At 40.4% G+C, this 19356-nt stretch overlaps 1 protein-coding gene across 1 annotated transcript; it reads right to left on the bottom strand.

Moving 5' to 3' along the window:
• Positions 1–3656: 3656 nt before the first annotated feature.
• LOC111331436 (deubiquitinating protein VCPIP1) lies at positions 3657–19069 on the bottom strand. Its single transcript, XM_022936552.2, has 9 exons — positions 17509–19069; positions 16584–16762; positions 14031–14248; positions 13242–13507; positions 12057–12271; positions 11327–11556; positions 8895–9085; positions 7057–7350; positions 3657–6771 (listed from the first exon to the last, which is right to left on the bottom strand). The coding sequence occupies exons 1-9, from the start codon at positions 19000–19002 to the stop codon at positions 5743–5745; spliced, it is 4116 nt and encodes a 1371-aa protein (XP_022792287.2). The 5' UTR covers positions 19003–19069; the 3' UTR covers positions 3657–5742.
• Positions 19070–19356: the final 287 nt, after the last annotated feature.

Here is a 19356-nt window from a genome sequence, read left to right as displayed (position 1 = left end):
TTTGTGGTGCGAACTGCTGGCCACGGACTTGAAGAATCATTCTGACGAGAAATTTGCTTTTCAATGACACCAAACCCAACTGGTAAACTATCACTTCGGGACGCAGAAGCTTCTTCTTTGTTTGCCAGCTGTTTTGCGCTACTGTTTCCTGTCTTCTCATAACAACTGACGCATTTTCTCGGATATTTGGCCAGATTACTGTCGCTCGCCTAAAGGGCAGAACAAGGAGAAGCGTTGTTTTGCTGTTTTCGTTTCGTACTGGTGGATGGTAGCTCAATAGGCTGCTGCCAGGAATTCAGATATTTTGCATGACTGTATTTCAGAATGGAACTGGTATTTCGTGTACCTTTTCCATTTTGCCTTCAGATCTTTTGTTGTGGTGTTCACCACAAATGGCGATGAAGCTAACCACGAAAATGATTGACCCACCTTGGGAACCCCATGTTGTTCTTAAATTGCGGCAGTTGTGCTCGTTTCAATGGCTCTATTCGCAGCGTCCGCTTGTCCTGGAACTGAGGAATTCTCGGATTTTTCACCATTATTAGTTATAGAGTGATGTTCGTCCTCGATTCCTCGATTCGTTTCTTCTTGGGATGTGCTATGAAGATTGCCACCATCACGCATCAATCGTATTTTGGGGCTAAATTATCCTATTTCTTGAAATTCTTGCCGAGTGAACTTTGATCAGATATCTGATTAATAACTTGATCCACACAGACTTTTTGAGGCACGCTAACAGTGACGTACTTTTACATGAGAGCATCAAAATCATAGATGGGTGATCTCATAGCCTCGATTTCAGTCTCTAGCTTTCCGTCCACTAGAGAGTAAGTCTGATATTAAGAAATTGAATTTGAAGAGAGTACAGAACTCTGACACAGGATTGATCACTCAAGTTAATACGTACTGACCTACCTCAACAATTATCTGAGTAGCCCCAAGACTGACCATTTACTAGCAGGTTCAGGTTACAAGACTAAGTGCTCCGACTGCCCAGCCTCGAGTTCGTGGAGAGACTGGGACGAGCCTCAGCACGTGACTGATCGAAACCAAACGAGTGACGAAAATTGGCGTTTTCAGCGGTCACGTTGTTGAACATCATCTTCTACAAAATATGATTTAACGATACTCTGCTGGGTGATTTACTTACAGCACGTATAAATCTTTTTTTTGAAAGCTGGTTAACAAACTTGGAACAGATGCCTCTCAAGTAATCACCGGCGACTTACAGACGAATTATACACAACGTACACATAACTAACAAAATGAAGAGATCACCCTCGCATTGGCAACAAATTAGAACTGACTAATCAAAACTGACGAACACCTTCCTGAATTTTACGTCAGATGGCATTACGGTAAACTAACAAATCAGTTTTCACAGTCCTATCATTTCACCTTTGAAAGTTGACTGACACACTCCGCTGTGTTTCTAATGATGACCTCTGCTCAGTTCGAAATTTTAATTCTTTAACTCCCAAGATCTGATCGTTAATTCTCCCCTCTAGCCGTAATACATTTCTTTCTACAACTAGTTACGAGAATTTGGTGTCAGATCACGATAACAACTTTCGTCTGATACTGCCGCTAAGGTAAGAAAATAATGATTATTATAATCGTCTTCTTACTGACCAAATTATACTGGCTAAAACTGATGACTGACAAAGATACTGTAATTGGCTATCACTGCATTTCATATCTTGCAAAACAACAGGTTAGCTCAATTGGTTAGAGTGCCGGATTGTGTTGTGCGGGAGGTCGAGGGTTCGTGCCCCAGCCGGACCAACTGACTCATGGTCTTAAAATAACCGAGGAAAATTTGCTACCTTTCTATAATATCAAGAAATAGATAGATATTCTAGTCTTCTCGGATAAAGATGAATAAACCGTAGGCCCCGTCTCCTGCAGGGTTAGGGGTAAGAAACGTTAATTTCCCACGCACAAGATTACCGTGTGGCGGATGTCCTCCCCTGGGGTGGGATGCGTGGGTTTACTGAGCCCGCAGTAATTGGCGCAAACTGTTGCGGTGTCCCTGCCTGTCGGCGAAGCTAATAAACTAAACTAAACTAATGAATAAAAGCTGATAGTTTCTAAAGAAACTGCTTGGGGCTGCGTCGGTGGGGGTAACGAAATAATTTCAATATATCAGCAAAGTTGAAATGGTAAATTGGCCACCGTTACGATTAATTTGGTTCAAATGATTGAAAAGTTTCGAATTAGTTTCCTGAATTTTGGCGCGGATAGATTGTGATAAAACTGCTAGACAGATCTTGGAAAGTTCAGAGCGGCAATGTAGGATTTGTTCGGTGAGGTGATTACGTTTTTGGCACATAGCTCTAATGGTAACTAGAGCATAATTACTCGTTGTATTCGTCTTCGCATCCATCTCACGTTAAGAATTCCATTCCTTTTTCTCAGTTTCTAAGACTTCGTCGTTTATGTAGTGATGACTCTGATCTCCTCCACAAATCAGAGTCAATGTGCCAGTTTTTCGATAAACGCGGTTACCCTGATTCTGTCGTTCAAGCGGGTTACCACAGCGCCCAACTTATTGATCGACATTCAGCACTACAAACGTCACAAAAGGAAGATTCCGACCGCATTCCATTCACTCTCACGTTTCACCCTCGCAACCACTCAGTTAAATCCATCATTCTTAAAAACTTCAAATTACTTCAAAACCGTATTCAGAGACAAGCACTATCTTTTCGCAGCCTCCGCTCATTTCATTCAAACGCGACAAAAACATAGGCAATTTTTTGGTCATAAGTTCTTTTCAGACTAATGACCAACCAGGCACTTTTAAATGCGCTAGTGCACGATGCAAAACGTGTCCTTTCATTCACAACACTGAGAAAATATCGGGACCCAAACGATCCATTAAGAGCACCGATCACTTCACGTCCACCTCCGCCAATGTAATCTGTTGCATAACTTGCACTTATTGCAAAAAGATATACATCGGCGAGACAGGCAGAAGACTAGGTGACCGATTTCGAGAACACCTTCGCGACGTGGAGAGGAATGACAAGGACACATCGAAACCAGTCGCTAGACATTTTAATTTACCTAATCATTATAAGCAACATATGGCAAGCTGCGGTCTTTCCGTACACTTAGGTAGCACGGAAAGCTGTAAAACTCTTGAGCAAAAGCTCATCTTTCAAACCGGCAGTCTAAATCCCACCGGTATCAACGAACGCTTTTCATTCCACTAATTTATTCATGTTTTTTCTCGTTGCCATGTTCCCACCAATCACGTAGCTCCATTTCCTGCCTTCAAAAGTACACACAACCCACAATTTCCCTATTCGCTCCGACGAAGGGCTAACGCTCGAAACGTCAGCTTTTATAATCGTAACGGTGGCCAATAAACTAAACTAAGGAACTGAGTTGCACGAAAATTAATTCAAGCCAACTTGTCTGTTTTTGTAACTAAGCGAAAATACATTCCCGCCTTTATGAAGTTTTCCACAGTAAGTCTGGGCATTCTCATTACCTGTTTGCTGGGAGAAGTTGCATGTTTATCACTTGTGGGCCATCAGCTTCAGGACTGCACCGATTGGAAGATCGCACTACTCTATACAACACCTCTCCAATATCCGCAAAAAAAAGCGGTTTAACTACGGATCTCTTAAAATCAAATAGTGGCACAATTTCAACGTATTAAAGCTGTTTTTTATTGACCCTTTTCAAATTTCTCCCCGAGTGAACCCTGACTTGTCTAAGGACTGTTCGTTTAAATGATCGAGAGTTCAACTTTCCGTCCAGCAATATCGTAAGTTGGTAACTGAAAGTTGGAAAACCGGAAGTTACTAAGCTTGACTTTTCACAGCAATATCTAAGTCCCGGTTATCTTCTGAAAAAAAAAGAAAAACTACACAATAACATAAATCCACTGGCATTAATTGGACGTTACTACCATACAAGACTAAAAGATTAAAAATATAGTCCTTTCGTCTCCGAATGATTGACACTGACTCAAGTTCCACGTACTGCAAAGCAGGTTGAGAGAGGAGAAGTGTGGGTCTAAACAGATCCTGACAACCCCTGTGAACATTACTTATTTTCGAAGAGAGGAGCACTGGGGCCAAATTTTGAAGAGTTTGGGCACTTTCCATTCAGCAAAAATTTGATGCGCCCCGTTCGAAATTCAATGGAACAGGAAATGTTTCGGTAAAAGTTAATGAAAATTCAGACACATGTGTTGTACATTGCTTGCTTCCAGAAATTAAAAAATTGCGGAAATTTTTCCATTGGCGCTCTTTCTCGATTCTAGTTCTTTTTGGCAGCTGTTTTGAAACGGATCATTTAACAGTTCTTGAACCTGTTCACTGGGACCGTCAAAATTTCCCTCAACTCAAGGTGTGGACTTTGTTGGATGGAAAGGGCCCCCTCGAACAAATATTTAACAAATGATAAACACCACAGCGTGCACTATTGAGTTATGGACGTATGCGGGAGGTTGCTAAGCACGAAACAAGAGCAAGAGTGCTTAGCAAACCCGAGAGCATCCATAACTCAATAGTATACGCTGTGGTAATAATCGTTTGTTTTATAACATAACAAAAAACCAATTTAGTGCAAAACATTTGCTTACTTAGAAACATTTGTTCATGTCAGCAGCGTACACCCATGAGCAAAAACTACACACTGAAGTGACCAATCGGAGCGCGTGCTTTACGTGATTTATGTTAGAATTTATCATAGCGTGTTAATAACGATTACTCTCGATGGTTCTAGACGCGTGCCGTGATTGTACATACAGTCCCTATTTCCTTCAATAATACTAACTTATGTGGCTGGCATTGAATAACCTGTAAGATAAAGAGATAGATATATATCAAGTAATACCATCTCAGAACAAAACCTCTTCGATCGAAATTTGTATGTGTAATCAAATGGCGACGAGTGAAATTAGGAAATAATTTCAAGCGCATTTTGTCAAATTATGAGAATTTTGACAAAACGCAAGTGAAATTATTTCCTAATTTCACGAGAAAACCATTTGATTACCTTTTAATATCATGGGTGACAAATTACGTTCACAATCGTAATCGTTTTTACTGGTTTAGTCTATCGAAAACCGAGAACATGAAGAAGAATGTAGTTTTCGTTTAAAGCATAGATTATTGTTAAAGTCCGTAATTTTCTGAGTTTTCTCACAAAAAATACCTTTCGAATTCTTCGTGCCTGTTAATAATTTTCGGCCGCTTCTTTTAATTTCGTAACTTCTTCAAGGGTCACCGTCTTAAATCTCGACGCCATCTTGGCTCTGATCGAGATACAAGAGATGTTACCATTGCAATTTTGTAATTTCACATGTGAAATTAAAAATTAACGCTGAAATTTCGCGCCAAAACTAAGGAGTAATTTGTCACCTATGATATTAATGCAATAATTCAGCAGTGTGTAGTATACATGTACATGAACGTGTAAAGGCATCTACACAGCATTGTGGAGATGAACCTGGCAAAAAAATCACACTCCTAAAGGAGATGAGCAGAAGAAAAAGCTTTTGCAAAGTGGCAAAGACAAGTGAAGAGTCGCGGCAAATTCAAAGAACTGAAAGCTACTTTTTCAGGATTTCTACCCTACCTTATAGGTCTCGTTTTAAGAAATCTGGCTCTAACTTCTTTAGCCAAGAGCTTTTAGTTCTAAGCGGGAATGCTCATCCTTTCCAAGGGAACTCCTGCTGTTCTATTTTACTATCATAACAAACAATCTAAGTTATTTTTCTACTTAAGTATCTGCTGCAAGGTTAGCAGCCACTCCTTGATCGTTCGAAGAGTTTTGCTCTTGCATTGAAGCTTCAATACCATCTTTCCCGGCAGCTGTTTCACTGTTCATCGCGACTGATGTTTCACCTTGCATACTATCTGTTGGTTGATTTGGCGCAATAAATGGTGGAACTTTCAATGCCTGGGCAGCTTGAGGTGTGTCACTGTCTGCCACATCAGGTGTCGATACAAACCTTGTGTCAATATTTTCTCTCAATGTCTCGATCTCCGTGGCAACCGATGCACGCACCATTGTGACGTCGCTAGGCTCAGGACTCATGGGGTCAATTTTTGCGTCATCTTGCTCTGAATGTCTGATTTCCTCCTCGCCTTGTGCTTTATCTGACGTAGCTGTCGTGCCTTGGTTAGTCACGCAATATTTCTCTGAGTCAAAGTGATCAGTTTCCATTGATTCAGAAACAGATTCTGTAAGTTTGGAGTCCTCTCCTTGCCCCGAAATGTTTGCTGAGTCATTAGTGGGATCATTGACATTATCAACCCTATTCTCAATGTTACTTTGGTCGTTTTCAATGTGACTTACATCTTGATTTGTTTCCATATCTTCGTTCTCCTCCTCTGTAATGCGTGCCGCCTCTGTTTCATCAGCTGTCACGCGCGTCATTTCCGCTTCCTCTACCGTCTCGCGCACTTCATCTGTTTTCGGTAACGCCATGCTCACCACCGCTATCTCAACACTTCCATCAGCCCTTGGCTGTGTCGTGGGTTCCAGTTCCACCTGTGGCTGATCCACATCGACAGCATCCTGCCCTGCAGCAGGACTCTCCACAAGCATTTCTTGTACACCTTCCTCCTTTACCACACCTCCCTGGGTGTCCATGGCCTCATTAGGAAGATTTGTTTCTTCTTTCACACCTTTAACAATCTCCCCTTGCCCGGGTCGCAGCTGTTGTTGCTCCAACACAGCATCAGAGCTGAATGTGCTTGTCTGCGAAGATCTGGGGTTAGTCAACGGGATCCTTGATGGAGATGTCTACGAAAAAGGTAACTAATCATGAAAATTTCAAAGTCCACGTTCCTTTGAGTTGGCTGCCTGGCGTGCAGTTAAAACCCGCCACTATTCCCAAAAAACAGCCAACTGCATTTTGAGAGCAGGGCATACACTGATTATAGACTTTAAATTCTAGGCATCTCAAAATCCTTGACATAATATGCAACTTAACCATCATGTAATGTAATAAGTAATTATAGCAGTCCAAGAAATTGGGAGATAATGCGCGCTACGCCAGGAGAAAGGTGGCAGATTTATCGAAGTTACCTCGACAGTTTGTTTTTGAGCTGGTTGGGCTCCAGCAAGAGTCCTTCCTTGGCCTGAAAATGCCATTCGAGCATGAGATGTCTCCCTTGGTGCAATGGCACCACTAAAGCTTGCCTCGCTGGACAGACCTTTCCCACCTGCACCACTACTACCGCTCCTTTCCTCTACAGGTGCTGCTGGACTTGAGCGAGTGTGAGCTTGCAATAATGTTTCGTCGTCCAGTGGTTGAACTTGGATGTGCCTTTTACCAAGACACAGGTCCAGTCGATCTTTTTCAGCATTGTAAGCAAACACCTTCATTGATAAGGAGATAAAAATAGATAATAATTGTAAAACACTGACGTGCATGTACATGTCATTGCAAGGAAAATTTTCTTCGTGCCATGTAGAGAAATCACTCCGAAGACCTTCCCTTTAACATTGGTAACCTACTGAGCTGCAAGTAAAGGAACCTCGTGACAGAAATAACAAGTGTGTGCCATTAAACAAACACAAAAAATAAAAGCAAAAAGCAGTTAGAAATAACCTGCTCACTAAATTTAATCCGATTGCTTTCATTTTTTAATAAGATAGAGTTATACAGTGAATTGGGAGCAAACTGTATGATACATATGATGACTCCAAGATACTACTAATACTAAGACAACCCCTTGGTATTGTCAAAATATGAACCACGCCAAGTATGTTGTAGGTGTTTGTCCTCTTGAACACACTGGTTAGAAATCATACAACCAATAAAATTATTCCAAAAATCATGAGTTAAATTCCCGCTTAGAAGACCTAGCATTTTTCTCCCAGAATCTTTCAACTTTCTCATGTATTGATCTTCCTCTCAAATATGTTTACATGTAGTTTGAAAGATGTAAAAATTTCAAGTAGCATATTAAGTAATTAAATTATAATGCAAGTGGTGATAGTAATCGTATCACAGTGTACATCGTAAGTGGTGGAACTAATCATATTGAACAAAAAAAAAAAGAATCTCCCTCTCATTCTTTTAAACACATAGCACTGTTCTTAACCTGTAATGGTTGATCAAAACTGATAGCAGCATTAGTTTGGCCATAAGAAGAAAATGTTGGACCAACATTAGTATTTGAGCAACTGCAAACCTACCCCTCCCCCCCCCAACCCAACTACAGTCAACTTATAACAAGTTAAGGTTAATGTTGGGTTGGGGGGGGGGGGAGCGAAGGGGTACAGATGTAGGTGCATGGTTGCTTTGAAACAATCACTGACCCAAAATTGTAACAATACATGTTCATGTGAAGGTGTAGTCTGATCGTCCGGGTGAGTGTAGTCCTGAGAAAGACTGTTGTCGGTGGTAGTGACTGACGTTTCGACAACCTCTGCGGAAGTCATCATCAGAGTCAAGTGAATGATTGTTGTCAGTAGAATGTTCTTATTCCAGTTCGTGTGAAATGATCGGTTGGTTTTGCCGTGATGTTATTGGCTGTAAGACTCAAGTGACGTAAGTCGGTCGTGATTGGTCTGTTTCGATCTGTCGGTAAAGTTAGGTCGTTCTTTTTCGGTCGCTTGTGATGTTTATGTCGTGAATGAGTCGTTTGTATGGAGCGGGTAGTTGTTGACATCTGTTTAGGGTAGTCTGTTCTAAGTTAGTAAACCAGCTTTCCAGAGTCATTCGTTGAAAATAGTCAGTGCTGTAGGTTAGGCATTGCGCAGAGTCCCAGTCAATGTTGTGGTTGGTAAGTCGATGGTGTTCAGTCGATGGTGGTAAGTTAGACCTAATAACTTCATATTACACCTTCACATGTTACCCCCAGGTTCACGCCATTTACTGCAATACATGTTCATGTAGTTTTGACTCAATCACTGACCTTATTTGGAAAGAAAGGTAAAGTACAATGTTGATTTGGCTTTAGTTGACCCAGCTTATTGACGACCCTGTTGTAAAAAACCCCTCCTTTGTCAAACATTTCATAACAATTCTGTGCTGCTTCCCACATATCACTACCAGTAAGTGTACCAAGAGCCACAAGGGCTGATGCCATGGCAGCTTTGTTTTCAGCTGAAAAAAATTAAAAATGAATACCTATTAAATATACAAGATATGATTTACAGAACATGGTAGTTATCTTAATAAATAATCCTTCCCAGAATTTTGTGTTTAAACAAGACAAAACCTATTACATAACCAGGGCTTGACACTAATGGTAGCCAACTAGCCACAGACTAGTAGAAATTCAGTTTTGGCTAATGGTTTTTGATTTCCACTAGCCATTCTAGCTAGTAAACTAACTGGAATTGTCAAAGTATCTAAGACGTCACTAGCCACTTGGCTAGTAAGTTGAAAAGTCGGTGTCAAGCCCTGATGACACTTTGTTATTTATTTCCATCAGTTCAACAACTATTGTTTAACAGTTGCAGTCCTGTATATCTGCATTGCAGGTGATTATATAATTGTCCATGTATCATTGAAAAAATACAAAGATACATTGCTTATGGTACGAGTCTTATTGCAACTTGGCATCAAACCTGACTGAGGGAACTCTGCATTAAGGCTTGGCTAAATCTAGTATCATCTAAAGATTCAATTATTGTAGATAAAAGATGACCAGTTTTCACATCAGGGAAGTGCTGTTCAATGCTACATGCCCATAATTATGTACCGTAAATCCTCTAATAAGCCCCACAGGCAGCTTATTTATTTCAGGTACTTTGGAGGTGGCTTGTAAGAGGGGAAGGGGGGAGGGAGCTTATCAATTTAGCCCGATGTTCCCTACCAGGATACAATAGGATATGATGTATCGTATTTATTCAAAAATGATATTGTTCTCATTTTACATTATTTCATTTAGCAAATTGGCAGAGTCAAAATCCTCAGTAAAGGGCGGTGGCTTATTAGAGAGGGGTGGCTTATTAGAGAGGGGGGGCTTATTAGAGGGCGGTGGCTTATTAGAGAAGGGGGCTTATTAGAGAGGGGGGGCTTATTAGAGGGCGGTGGCTTATTAGAGAGGGGTGGCTTATTAGAGAGGGGGACTTATTAGAGGGCGGTGGCTTATTAGAGAAGGGGGCTTATTAGAGGGGGATGGCTTATTAGAGGGGGGTGGCTTATTAGAGGGGGTGGCTTACTAGAGGGGGGCTGGCTTATTAGAGGGGGGCTGGCTTATTAGAGGGGGGTGGCTTATTAGAGGGGGGCAGGCTTATTAGAGGGGAGTGGCTTATTAGAGGGGGGTGGCTTTTTAGAGGGGGTGGCTTATTAGAGGGGGGTGGCTTATTAGAGAGGGGGTGGCTTATCAGAGGGGGGTGGCTTATTAGAGGGGGTGGCTTATTAGAGGGGGGTGGCTTATTAGAGGGGGGGGTGGCTTATTAGAGGGGGGGTGGCTTATCAGAGGGGGGTGGCTTATTAGAGGGGGGTGGCTTATTAGAGGGGGGCATATTAGAGAGGGGGGCTTATTAGAGAGGGGGTTGCTTATTAGAGGGGGGCTTAATAGATGATTTATGCTACTTATTGAAGTAGAAATAGAGAGGCTGAAATGGCTAGGCCACCAAATTATCGCTGATAACACCTTTACAGTAAGAACTGAAGGGCTATGTGGTTGATGAGGACTTAAGGAAAATGGGGAAAATAATTTTTTCACTGAGTGGAATGGACTTAAATTAACAGCAAGTACATTGGACAAGACTTGCCAATCAACGATATATAATGGCAGGGGTTGCAAGGATTAATCAGGCTACTCCTGCAGACTATTGTCATTGACGGTGATGTCCTGAAAAAGACACCGTATTTTGCAACACATAAACAGCAATCAAGATATCACCTAGACTGAAAATAGCAGTTTCTGTCAAAAATCAAAACCAAGGATTAATCAGGTTGCAAGGATTAATCAGGCTACTCCTGCAGACTATTGTCATTGATGGTGATGTCCTGATACCTGGAGGGCGACATGAAAACATTAAATTCTTTGGGTTCAAACTCCTCTAGAAGTGATTTGTAAAAGGCTTTTGTCTGCTGTAAATAAATGTAAAAAAAAAAAAAGCATGCAAAAGTGTTTAATTGTCTAGTACTCAATTCAATGAAAATTGACCTTTTCACTCCCAGAAGTGATTGACACATTACTTCTCCCTATATTATCCATAAGTTATCCAGCAAATAGGTAATGAGAATACTCAAATTTATCAGGTATAAGTTGTTATTGTGAAGTAACACCAATCCCTCATAACTAATTCACAAGGAAATATGTAGCAATCAGATCTTGGGAGTTAAAGCTAGTTTAGCTAGGCAGTTAGTGTTATACATTACATGTACCTTGTTCCTGTTGGCTACTATTTCCTTCTGCCCCAAGCTCTCTTGTCACAGGTGTAATTCCCTCACCCCCCTCGGTTTTCAGTTCTGACATGATAACATCAGGAGGGTGCTCCTCAGGGACAACAGGCTTCAAGTGTTCCACCATCACACGGTCACCATGCTGCAAGGGAACAGGGTCATCCACTTGACCGTCTCCTGGAGGCTGCAGTTCACGGGGTGGAAATCCATACCTGGGACAAATGATAAAATGGAGAAATTTGAGAGACCAGTCTAAAAAAAAAACAGGAATGGCTACATGCATACTGTACATGTACATGCACATGTCTGGAGGGTGCAGTCCACATGATGGAAATCCCTACCTGGGTGTAGTTATGTCATAAGGAATCAGTGGGACTAGTCTCTGATGGATCAGAAACATTTGTCACATACAAACCTACATGCGGTAAAGTAATAAAGCTCACCATTCAAGTTCACTGATGAAGTAATGGAGCAGAAAAGCTTAGAAGTTCAATTCCTTGAGGAGGAGTCAGAATTCTTCTCTGTCCTATGCTTATGACAAAATAAGTAACACTTTTTCTTTCACAACCATCAAAATTCAACCTTTTTCCAAATTCCAGACCCTTGTTTTTAGTGACCATTCTGTGATTGCCAGCTTTGAGAAAAAGTCAAGTTTGGATCTATGCGTGTGGCTTTACATGTAATATCTTAAATCATCAACAACATTCTTTACCTAATGCGCAGCTCTGTTTGAGGTATACCAAGCTCTTTCTCGATCAGAAGTAGAAGCTGTTTGAAAGTTGTGTCCATGGCAAGTGTCAACATGCTCTGTTTTCCATCTGATGTGGACAGTCGCACTTTCTTTTCTGTTCGTTTCACAGCTGTTTGGGTCTCATTGCCTTTGGCAGGGCTTGTCTGCTGAGCAGGTTGGTGAGGTTTGACACTTGTCTGTAGAATTAAAAATGTGTATGTGAACTATTCATCAATCTTGATAATATTAACCTATGAACTCCCAAGATCTGATTGTTAAGTCTCTCCTTTTGCTGCTACACATTTCCTTAAAAATTGGTTCCAAGAATTTGGTGTTCAATCAAGGGAACAACTTCTACCTGATAAGTTTGAGTATTCTTACTACCTGTCAACTGGATAGTGTATGGATATTAAGGGATAAGTTACATGTTAATCACTTCTTGGAGTTAAAGGGTTAATAATTACACAACATTTCTTATAATTACATCTTTTGGGGAAAATTTTAAAGTCAACTTTATCCCTAAGAGGGAATGGCATCTAATTTCTTCTGGCAATACCACCCCTGAATCACTCATTCAGGTCACAAGAATAAAGGAATAATCCACAACTAAAGCACCCCTTGATTTTTAAACAAAGTCTCCTTGTCAGCACCTCAGGCAATGTTTGGAGAGCAGCATGGAACTGCAAAATCATGCTACAAGATATAGTAACACTAATTTTATTTGCCCAAGATTTTAATTGTATGACCGAAGGCGGTAGATCATTCGCAGTCACTACCTGTAAACTTTGGAATAGCTTACTTCTAGAACCCAGGAATTCGAATCTTTTAAGAACAATTAAGGAAACAACCTTCTTAATGTACAACTACAGAAACTACATCATTTTATAGTTTAACATAATTATGATTCATCATTTGCTCTCAAGTTACATTTTATTTTTATTCGTAATTCGTCTTCTTATTAGATAGACATTCCTAGTTTTTATTGATGGTTATGTTAGAATTCAACATACATTGCCTGCTAGTATTAATTTTTTTAAATAGAGGGCCACAAGTTTATTAGTTACTTCAACTATTCAGTGCCACCCTCTCTAAATAAAGTGTATAATTACTGCAAGTGTTAAAACAAGTACATTCCACAATCCTAGTATTTACTGTAACATTTCATACCTGCTGTTTTTGTACTTTAGCTTCTTTGGTTGCTGTTTTCTTGGCTCCTTCTCCACTTCTTCTCTTCTGCATGACAGCAGCATGGTGTTCTGTACGTGCCTTTATCACTCTCTCTGTGTCACTCATGGTTAATTCTTCTTTATGAAGAGTCTTCTTCTTCTCACCAGTTAGAATAATCTTACTTGGTGAGTAGGAACTAGCAGTGCTTACATCTTGATCATTGTTTGCACCAGAGGTATTTTGTGAAGCGGTGAGAGGCCGTGCTCCTTTGAGGGTTAATCAAAAACAAACATGGTAAAACCTTGTTCCAGAAAAACACAGGGACAAACAAGTCATTTTAGACTTTTATTATATGGCTGTGTCTCACAAGGACCGGGAACTACCGAATTCACGAATTTGATTGGCTGGAATCAATATTGAAAGCGGTCTAGATTTTCCCAACTATACCGGCATCTAGACCGGTCTAGAAAAAAGAGGTACAAAGAATATAAAAAATTGGCATCATTATAAGACACAGCCATATAATAAACATCTTATTAACCAATCGAGGTTGGTCTGTATGGGAGATTCTTGACCTCGGTCGCTGGTACAGACCTCACTGCGTTCAGTCTGTACTGGTGACCTCGGTCAAGATTCTCCCATACAGACCTCCCGCTCGGTTAATAAGAACTAAGTAAACCATTTGATGGCCTGTTTCTAAAGACTGAAATAGATCAGTTTTCTCAAGTTTACTGCTGCTAAATCTCAACCCTAACGATGCGAATCTATATTCAAATCAGCACAACAAACCTTTGTTTTCTCCTTCCTTTCTTGCCGTTTGTCGCAAAATGATGTCCACTACTTTCTGTACGAGTCTCTCACTGCCAAATTCACCAGGAAAGTGTTTCTGCACCAGCTTTGATGCAACGTCATACACATTGGAATTAAGAGATGGGTCTTGTTCATACTGGAACCAAAACACAGTCTCTTTCACTGTTGTGCCATTCCACTCCAAACTTATTGGGAAACTAAAGCAGTGAGAGCAACAAAAAATAAATCTCTTTTAATTAGTAATGGTTTGATGTTGATCAATGAGAAATGGGAAAAAATTGAAATTTTGAAAAAGCTGTTGGTTGCTTAAATTAAAGCTTTGAAGCATTTAACCAGCTCCTGGTTAGCTCAATGGATGGAGTGCTGGACTGTTGTGCGGGAGGTCGAGGGTTCGAGCCTCAGCCAGACCAACACTCAGGGTCTTAAAATAATTGAGAAGAATATGCTACCTTTCTATAACATCAAGAAATGGTTAGATATTCTAGTCTTCTCGGATAGGGACGAATAAATGGAGGTCCCGTCTCCTCCAGGGTTAGGGGCAGGAGACGTTAATTTCCCACACACGAGATTACTGTGTGATGGATGTCCTCCCCTGGGGTGGGATGGGCGGGTAACAGAACCCTCCATTGATACCAGTGTTTACTTCACTGAAGGGGCTATCCTGTATAAAATAAAGATGTCTACTTAACCCTTTGCTCTGACAAAAGGCTGACAGTGGGAAGATCAGTTATTCTAAAACATGGTTTGGCTGCCTTTATTGTTCTGTGATTAGCTGCCACTCGCCAGCACCATAGTTTGGTTAAAAACTGTAAGATTGTATTTAGAGTAATTGGATACCATAAAAATCCCTAGATAAGCCGCATCCAGAGAGGCCGCACCTTGAATTTAGTAGCTCAAATTTTGGAAAATGAATTTTTTTGAAAGAAATCAAAAGAAATCCGAAGTCAAGTCTTGAGAAGTCTTCTTCATTCACTGTTTATCAAACGTAAACTCACTATTAACATTGCAATGGAAAATACTTCAAAGTCTTATCCACAATTTTAGCACTTCAATATGATGAACATCATTTCTACCAACTTCGAGATAATTATTATTGATTTTTTCTGGTGTTTGTTGACAGGAATTTCTTCATTCAACACAGTTTTACCTTAGATTTTTGCATTACAACAAGAACACGAGTAAAACATTCGAAGCTTAGTAACCAGGTATTAGATCGGATGCAAAAAACACAACATTCATGACACCTTTTTCAAATGTCCCCGCAGATAAGCTGCACCCCCAATTTCTAGCGATGATTTTTGGAAAAAAGGTGCAGCTTATCTGCAGGTTACTACAGTTAGCTCAATGGAAAGAGTGCTGGACTGTTGTGTGGGAGGTCGAGGGTTCGAGCCCCGGCCGGACCAACACTCAAAGGTCTTAAAATAATTGAGAAGAATATGCTGCCTTTCTATAATATCAAGAAATGGTTAGATATTCTAGTCTTCTCGGATAGGGACGAATAAATGGAGGTCCTGTCTCCTGCAGGGTTAGGGGTAGGAGATGTTAATTTCCCACACAAGAGATTACTGTGTGATGGATGTCCTCCCCTGGGGTGGGATGGGTGGGTTACTGGGCACGCAGTGATTGGCGCAAGGCTGTTGCAGTGTCCCTGCCTGTCGGCAAATCTTGTAAATAAATAAATAAAAATAAATAAACAATTAATAACGTCTTCCCAAGTTTCACAAAAACATTTCCTTTTATGCCATTAACTCCCAGATCTGATTCCTAATTCTCCTTACTGTTTGCCATGCAATTGCTGTTATTGGTGAGGAGAGTTTGGTATTGATAATAATGCCCTAATTTACACATCTTTTCATTTCATTACTTGTCTGCTTTATTTTATATTGATAATGTGAGGAAAAATTCTGTCTTTGTAACGAACAGGAGTTAACAGATTGAAAGGTATGACAACACTTTCTTTTTATGAGCAAATTCAAATGTTATTACCATAAAATGGTGACAATCTGCTCAGAATGTCACCTTGTTATACATGAGCTGCATCTCAAAATGTGACAAACTTACAGTTACTGTACAAATAGAAAAATACTGCCAAAGACATAACTATGGTATTCATATATCAAAAATGGCAGGGCTCAACACTAACAGTAGCCAACTAGCCACAGACTAGTAGAAATTCAGTTTTGGCTTGTGGTTTTTTATTTCCACCAGCCAGTTTGGCTAATAAACAAACTGAAATTGTCATAACATCTAAGATGTCGCTAGCCACTTGGCTAGTAAGTTGAAAAGTTAGTGTCAAGCCCTGAATGGACTGAGAAAATATTTGTTTGTGATGAGGACAAAATAGAAGTATAAGTAGTTACTAATGGAGACTTCAAATAACAAGTATTCACAATAAAAAAATTTAATCCGTATAAAATATTACTTCTTTGAACTAAATCCACTTCAAACTTATTTCATTTTGAGACACAAACAACATTTACATGACTTCTGCATAAATCCCATAGCTTTAATGCACATTGGGACTTACTGTACCTCTCTGGGATGTTTTCATATTCCCTTCCATTCCAGAAATGTTTGAATCCACACCCACAGCGACTGTTACCTTCCACAGGTGTTGTTGTACGATCGCCATTGACATATACTGCACTGCCGTCTGACTTCACTCGGCGCAAAGGGCCATGACATAGATGGCAATCCAGCAAAGTCATATTCTGTGAGAGTGAAGTTATGATTAGTGAACCCTTTACACTCTAACATCAGAATACATATTCTCCATACTGTTCTCTATACAATATAAATAGTGGTGACAAGGAGAATTTGTTTGACAATCAAGAGCTTTCTTGGTTGGTGATCATTTCCTTCTCGTGACCTTAATGTGTGATTCAGGGGGTGATATTGTAAGGAGAAATAAGATGTTTGTCCCTTCAGGGTCAAACTATTAATAAACTCTGTTGTCTTTCATCTTTGCTGTTGTCTCTCTTACCAACAACTTTGTAATTGATCCCAGATGTTCAAGCATTTTTACAAGAAGAATACAGATCCTACAGCATTAAGCTAGTGAATGCAACATTAACATGCATCATCATTGCCACCTGATGGCTTTTTTTAAATTTTTTTATATCACAATTTTTAATAAATATTATATTCCTACTGTAGAGCACATTGTTTATTTCTGATGGGACTGACCCCCCCTTTCCTGAATACCTTCTCTCTTTCTTTTCCTTGTCAGAAAATCATGTTCATTTTTTCTTACATCTTGTATTATAACATCAGAATAAAAGAGGGTTGCAACACACAAAACAAGGAAGTTACGTGTGCATTATAAGATGCCAAACTTTGTTTCCCACTCTATTCTGAACATTTGCTAAACATTTACAGTAACATTAATTTATCACAATAAATTCAAATTGAAAGAATAAACAAACAGTTTTGAAGCAAGAAGGTGAGGCAAATCTACCTTGTGTTTAACTGCCACCAATGAGTCCCGTTCTGCATCAAAAATGCAAACCAGTTCACGTGCAGGAAAGGAGTAACTAAGTCCTTCCTCAAGGAGTCCGTGAGTTTGTAGAGCTATTTCATAAAGTTCTCCTCCTGGTTTAAGATCATCAGAGGAAACATCAAAATGTACTTCACATAATGCATTGCAAGACAGACATCGGTGGAGTCGACCATCAGTAACAGCTGATTTGGCTGCCATGGTAACACTTTCTGGTTTAACACCCACCATTCCAGATGGTTTGTAAACAAATTGGTGGACTTCAGTGACCAGCTGCGCACTAATATTGTTTTTCTTTACAAAAAGTTCATCCATAGCTTTAACCAGTCTTTGTATATATTTTTCTTGAAGGCAGCGCTCCCCACCAATGAAACAGTGACCCTCTTGATCAAATTCAACATACCTCTTAACCATCTCATTAGGTATACCCCATGCCTTAGGAATCAACCAATGAGGAAGCTTGGGCAAAGGTTTTCCTTTTATTCCAACAAGTGGAATGAAATGGTTCCGTCCTGGACTACTCCAGGCAACCGCCAATGGTTTGTTGAACACTTTGTCTTTGCTTCTGCACAATTCTTCGGGGATCAAAGCAGGAAGAAATATTCCTGTGTAATCACCACAAGATTGCATTCCTGTGACACTGTCAAGGAGAATGATAGGTCTGTGCAGCACATTCGCAAGGCCAAAGAGATGAATATTCCTCAAACCTAGCCCTTCGGCAGAGGTTGGAGGGGGTTCAAAATAGGGGTCAGCCTCAGCAATGATATCCTTCCATTCGTCATCATGGATAAAGTCTCTAAACAACCCTTTGTATTTGTGTAATTCCGTTGCCAAATGCCTCTTTAGGTTTGCTCTGAGCGCGTGCCAGAAGATTTCTCTTCCAACAAGAGCGCGAGAGATGGCATGAACTAAACAATGACCGTCTCCATCAACATGAACTGGGACAAGTCGTTCTTCATTGTCATTAACAACTTGTATCGCCTGTAGCGTTTGCTCGAGATATGACTGTGATCCTGTATTATCCCTTCCATAGCCTGCAGTTTCAACGTGTTCCAACTCAATTTGAAATGCGCGATCGCCCAGCAGAGCGCAGTCGAAGATGTCTCCTTGTCCCATTTCACTCAATAGTCTTCCTTCACCGGTCCGTTTGTCCATACCATAGTACGTTAATAGCGGTGATAAGAGTTTACAGTGATAGTTTGAATATCCCTTGACCTTCACCAGATCTGGTGTTGTCTTAGAGGAAGTATGACCAAGTAAGACTGAACGCAGAAGACTTCGAAGAGCAATGTCTGGATCAAGGATATCTTCCAAGTTTAACAGACTGTCTTTCGCGTGGTGCTGCCCGCATCCCGTACATTCTACGCTCGAGGAAGCATAAGATGGAAAATAAAGTTTTGTACGGCACTCAGGATCCGGGCAGATTCCACTGTACACTCTAACGCCTCCCCACATCGTTTACTGAAATAACCACTTCTCGCTTCCGTTTTCTCTCTCTCTCCCTCTCTCTCTCTCCCTCTCTCATTTCTTTGTTGACCTTGCGCATGGCAAGAGAAGGCCTGGTAATGAGTGGGGGGAGGAATTAACAAGAGAAGAGAGAAACTCGGTTCTAATGTTTATAAAAAAACTTTAATTTTCAAAATGGGTCAGCGAAAATTCATAGTTCTTGAACAATGATGAAAAGTCATTTTCCAATAATTCAGAGGCGTCACACTTATCCTCGACATCAACAGACGATGTAGGTGTCGCGAGGTTAGAAATTCCACTTCAATGAGAAATTTTCTTACGTGAGAGACATTTCTATGTTCC

The sequence above is a fragment of the Stylophora pistillata genome, chromosome 3 (assembly GCF_964205215.1).
Source record: "Stylophora pistillata chromosome 3, jaStyPist1.2, whole genome shotgun sequence".
NCBI lineage: Eukaryota > Metazoa > Cnidaria > Anthozoa > Scleractinia > Pocilloporidae > Stylophora > Stylophora pistillata.
The sequence above is the reverse complement of the archived record's forward strand: the minus strand, read 5'-3'. Positions and strand labels throughout refer to the sequence as shown.

Coding starts and splice junctions, on each gene's coding strand:
- LOC111331436 (XM_022936552.2), bottom strand. CDS start 19,002: ATGTGGGGAGGCGTTAGAGTGTACAGTGGAATCTGCCCGGATCCTGAG. Junction 13,508..14,030: donor AAAGGAAGGAGAAAACAAAG/GTTTGTTGTGCT, acceptor TAACCCTCAAAG/GAGCACGGCCTCTCACCGCT. Junction 9,086..11,326: donor TAGTAGCCAACAGGAACAAG/GTACATGTAATG, acceptor AATTTTTTTCAG/CTGAAAACAAAGCTGCCATG.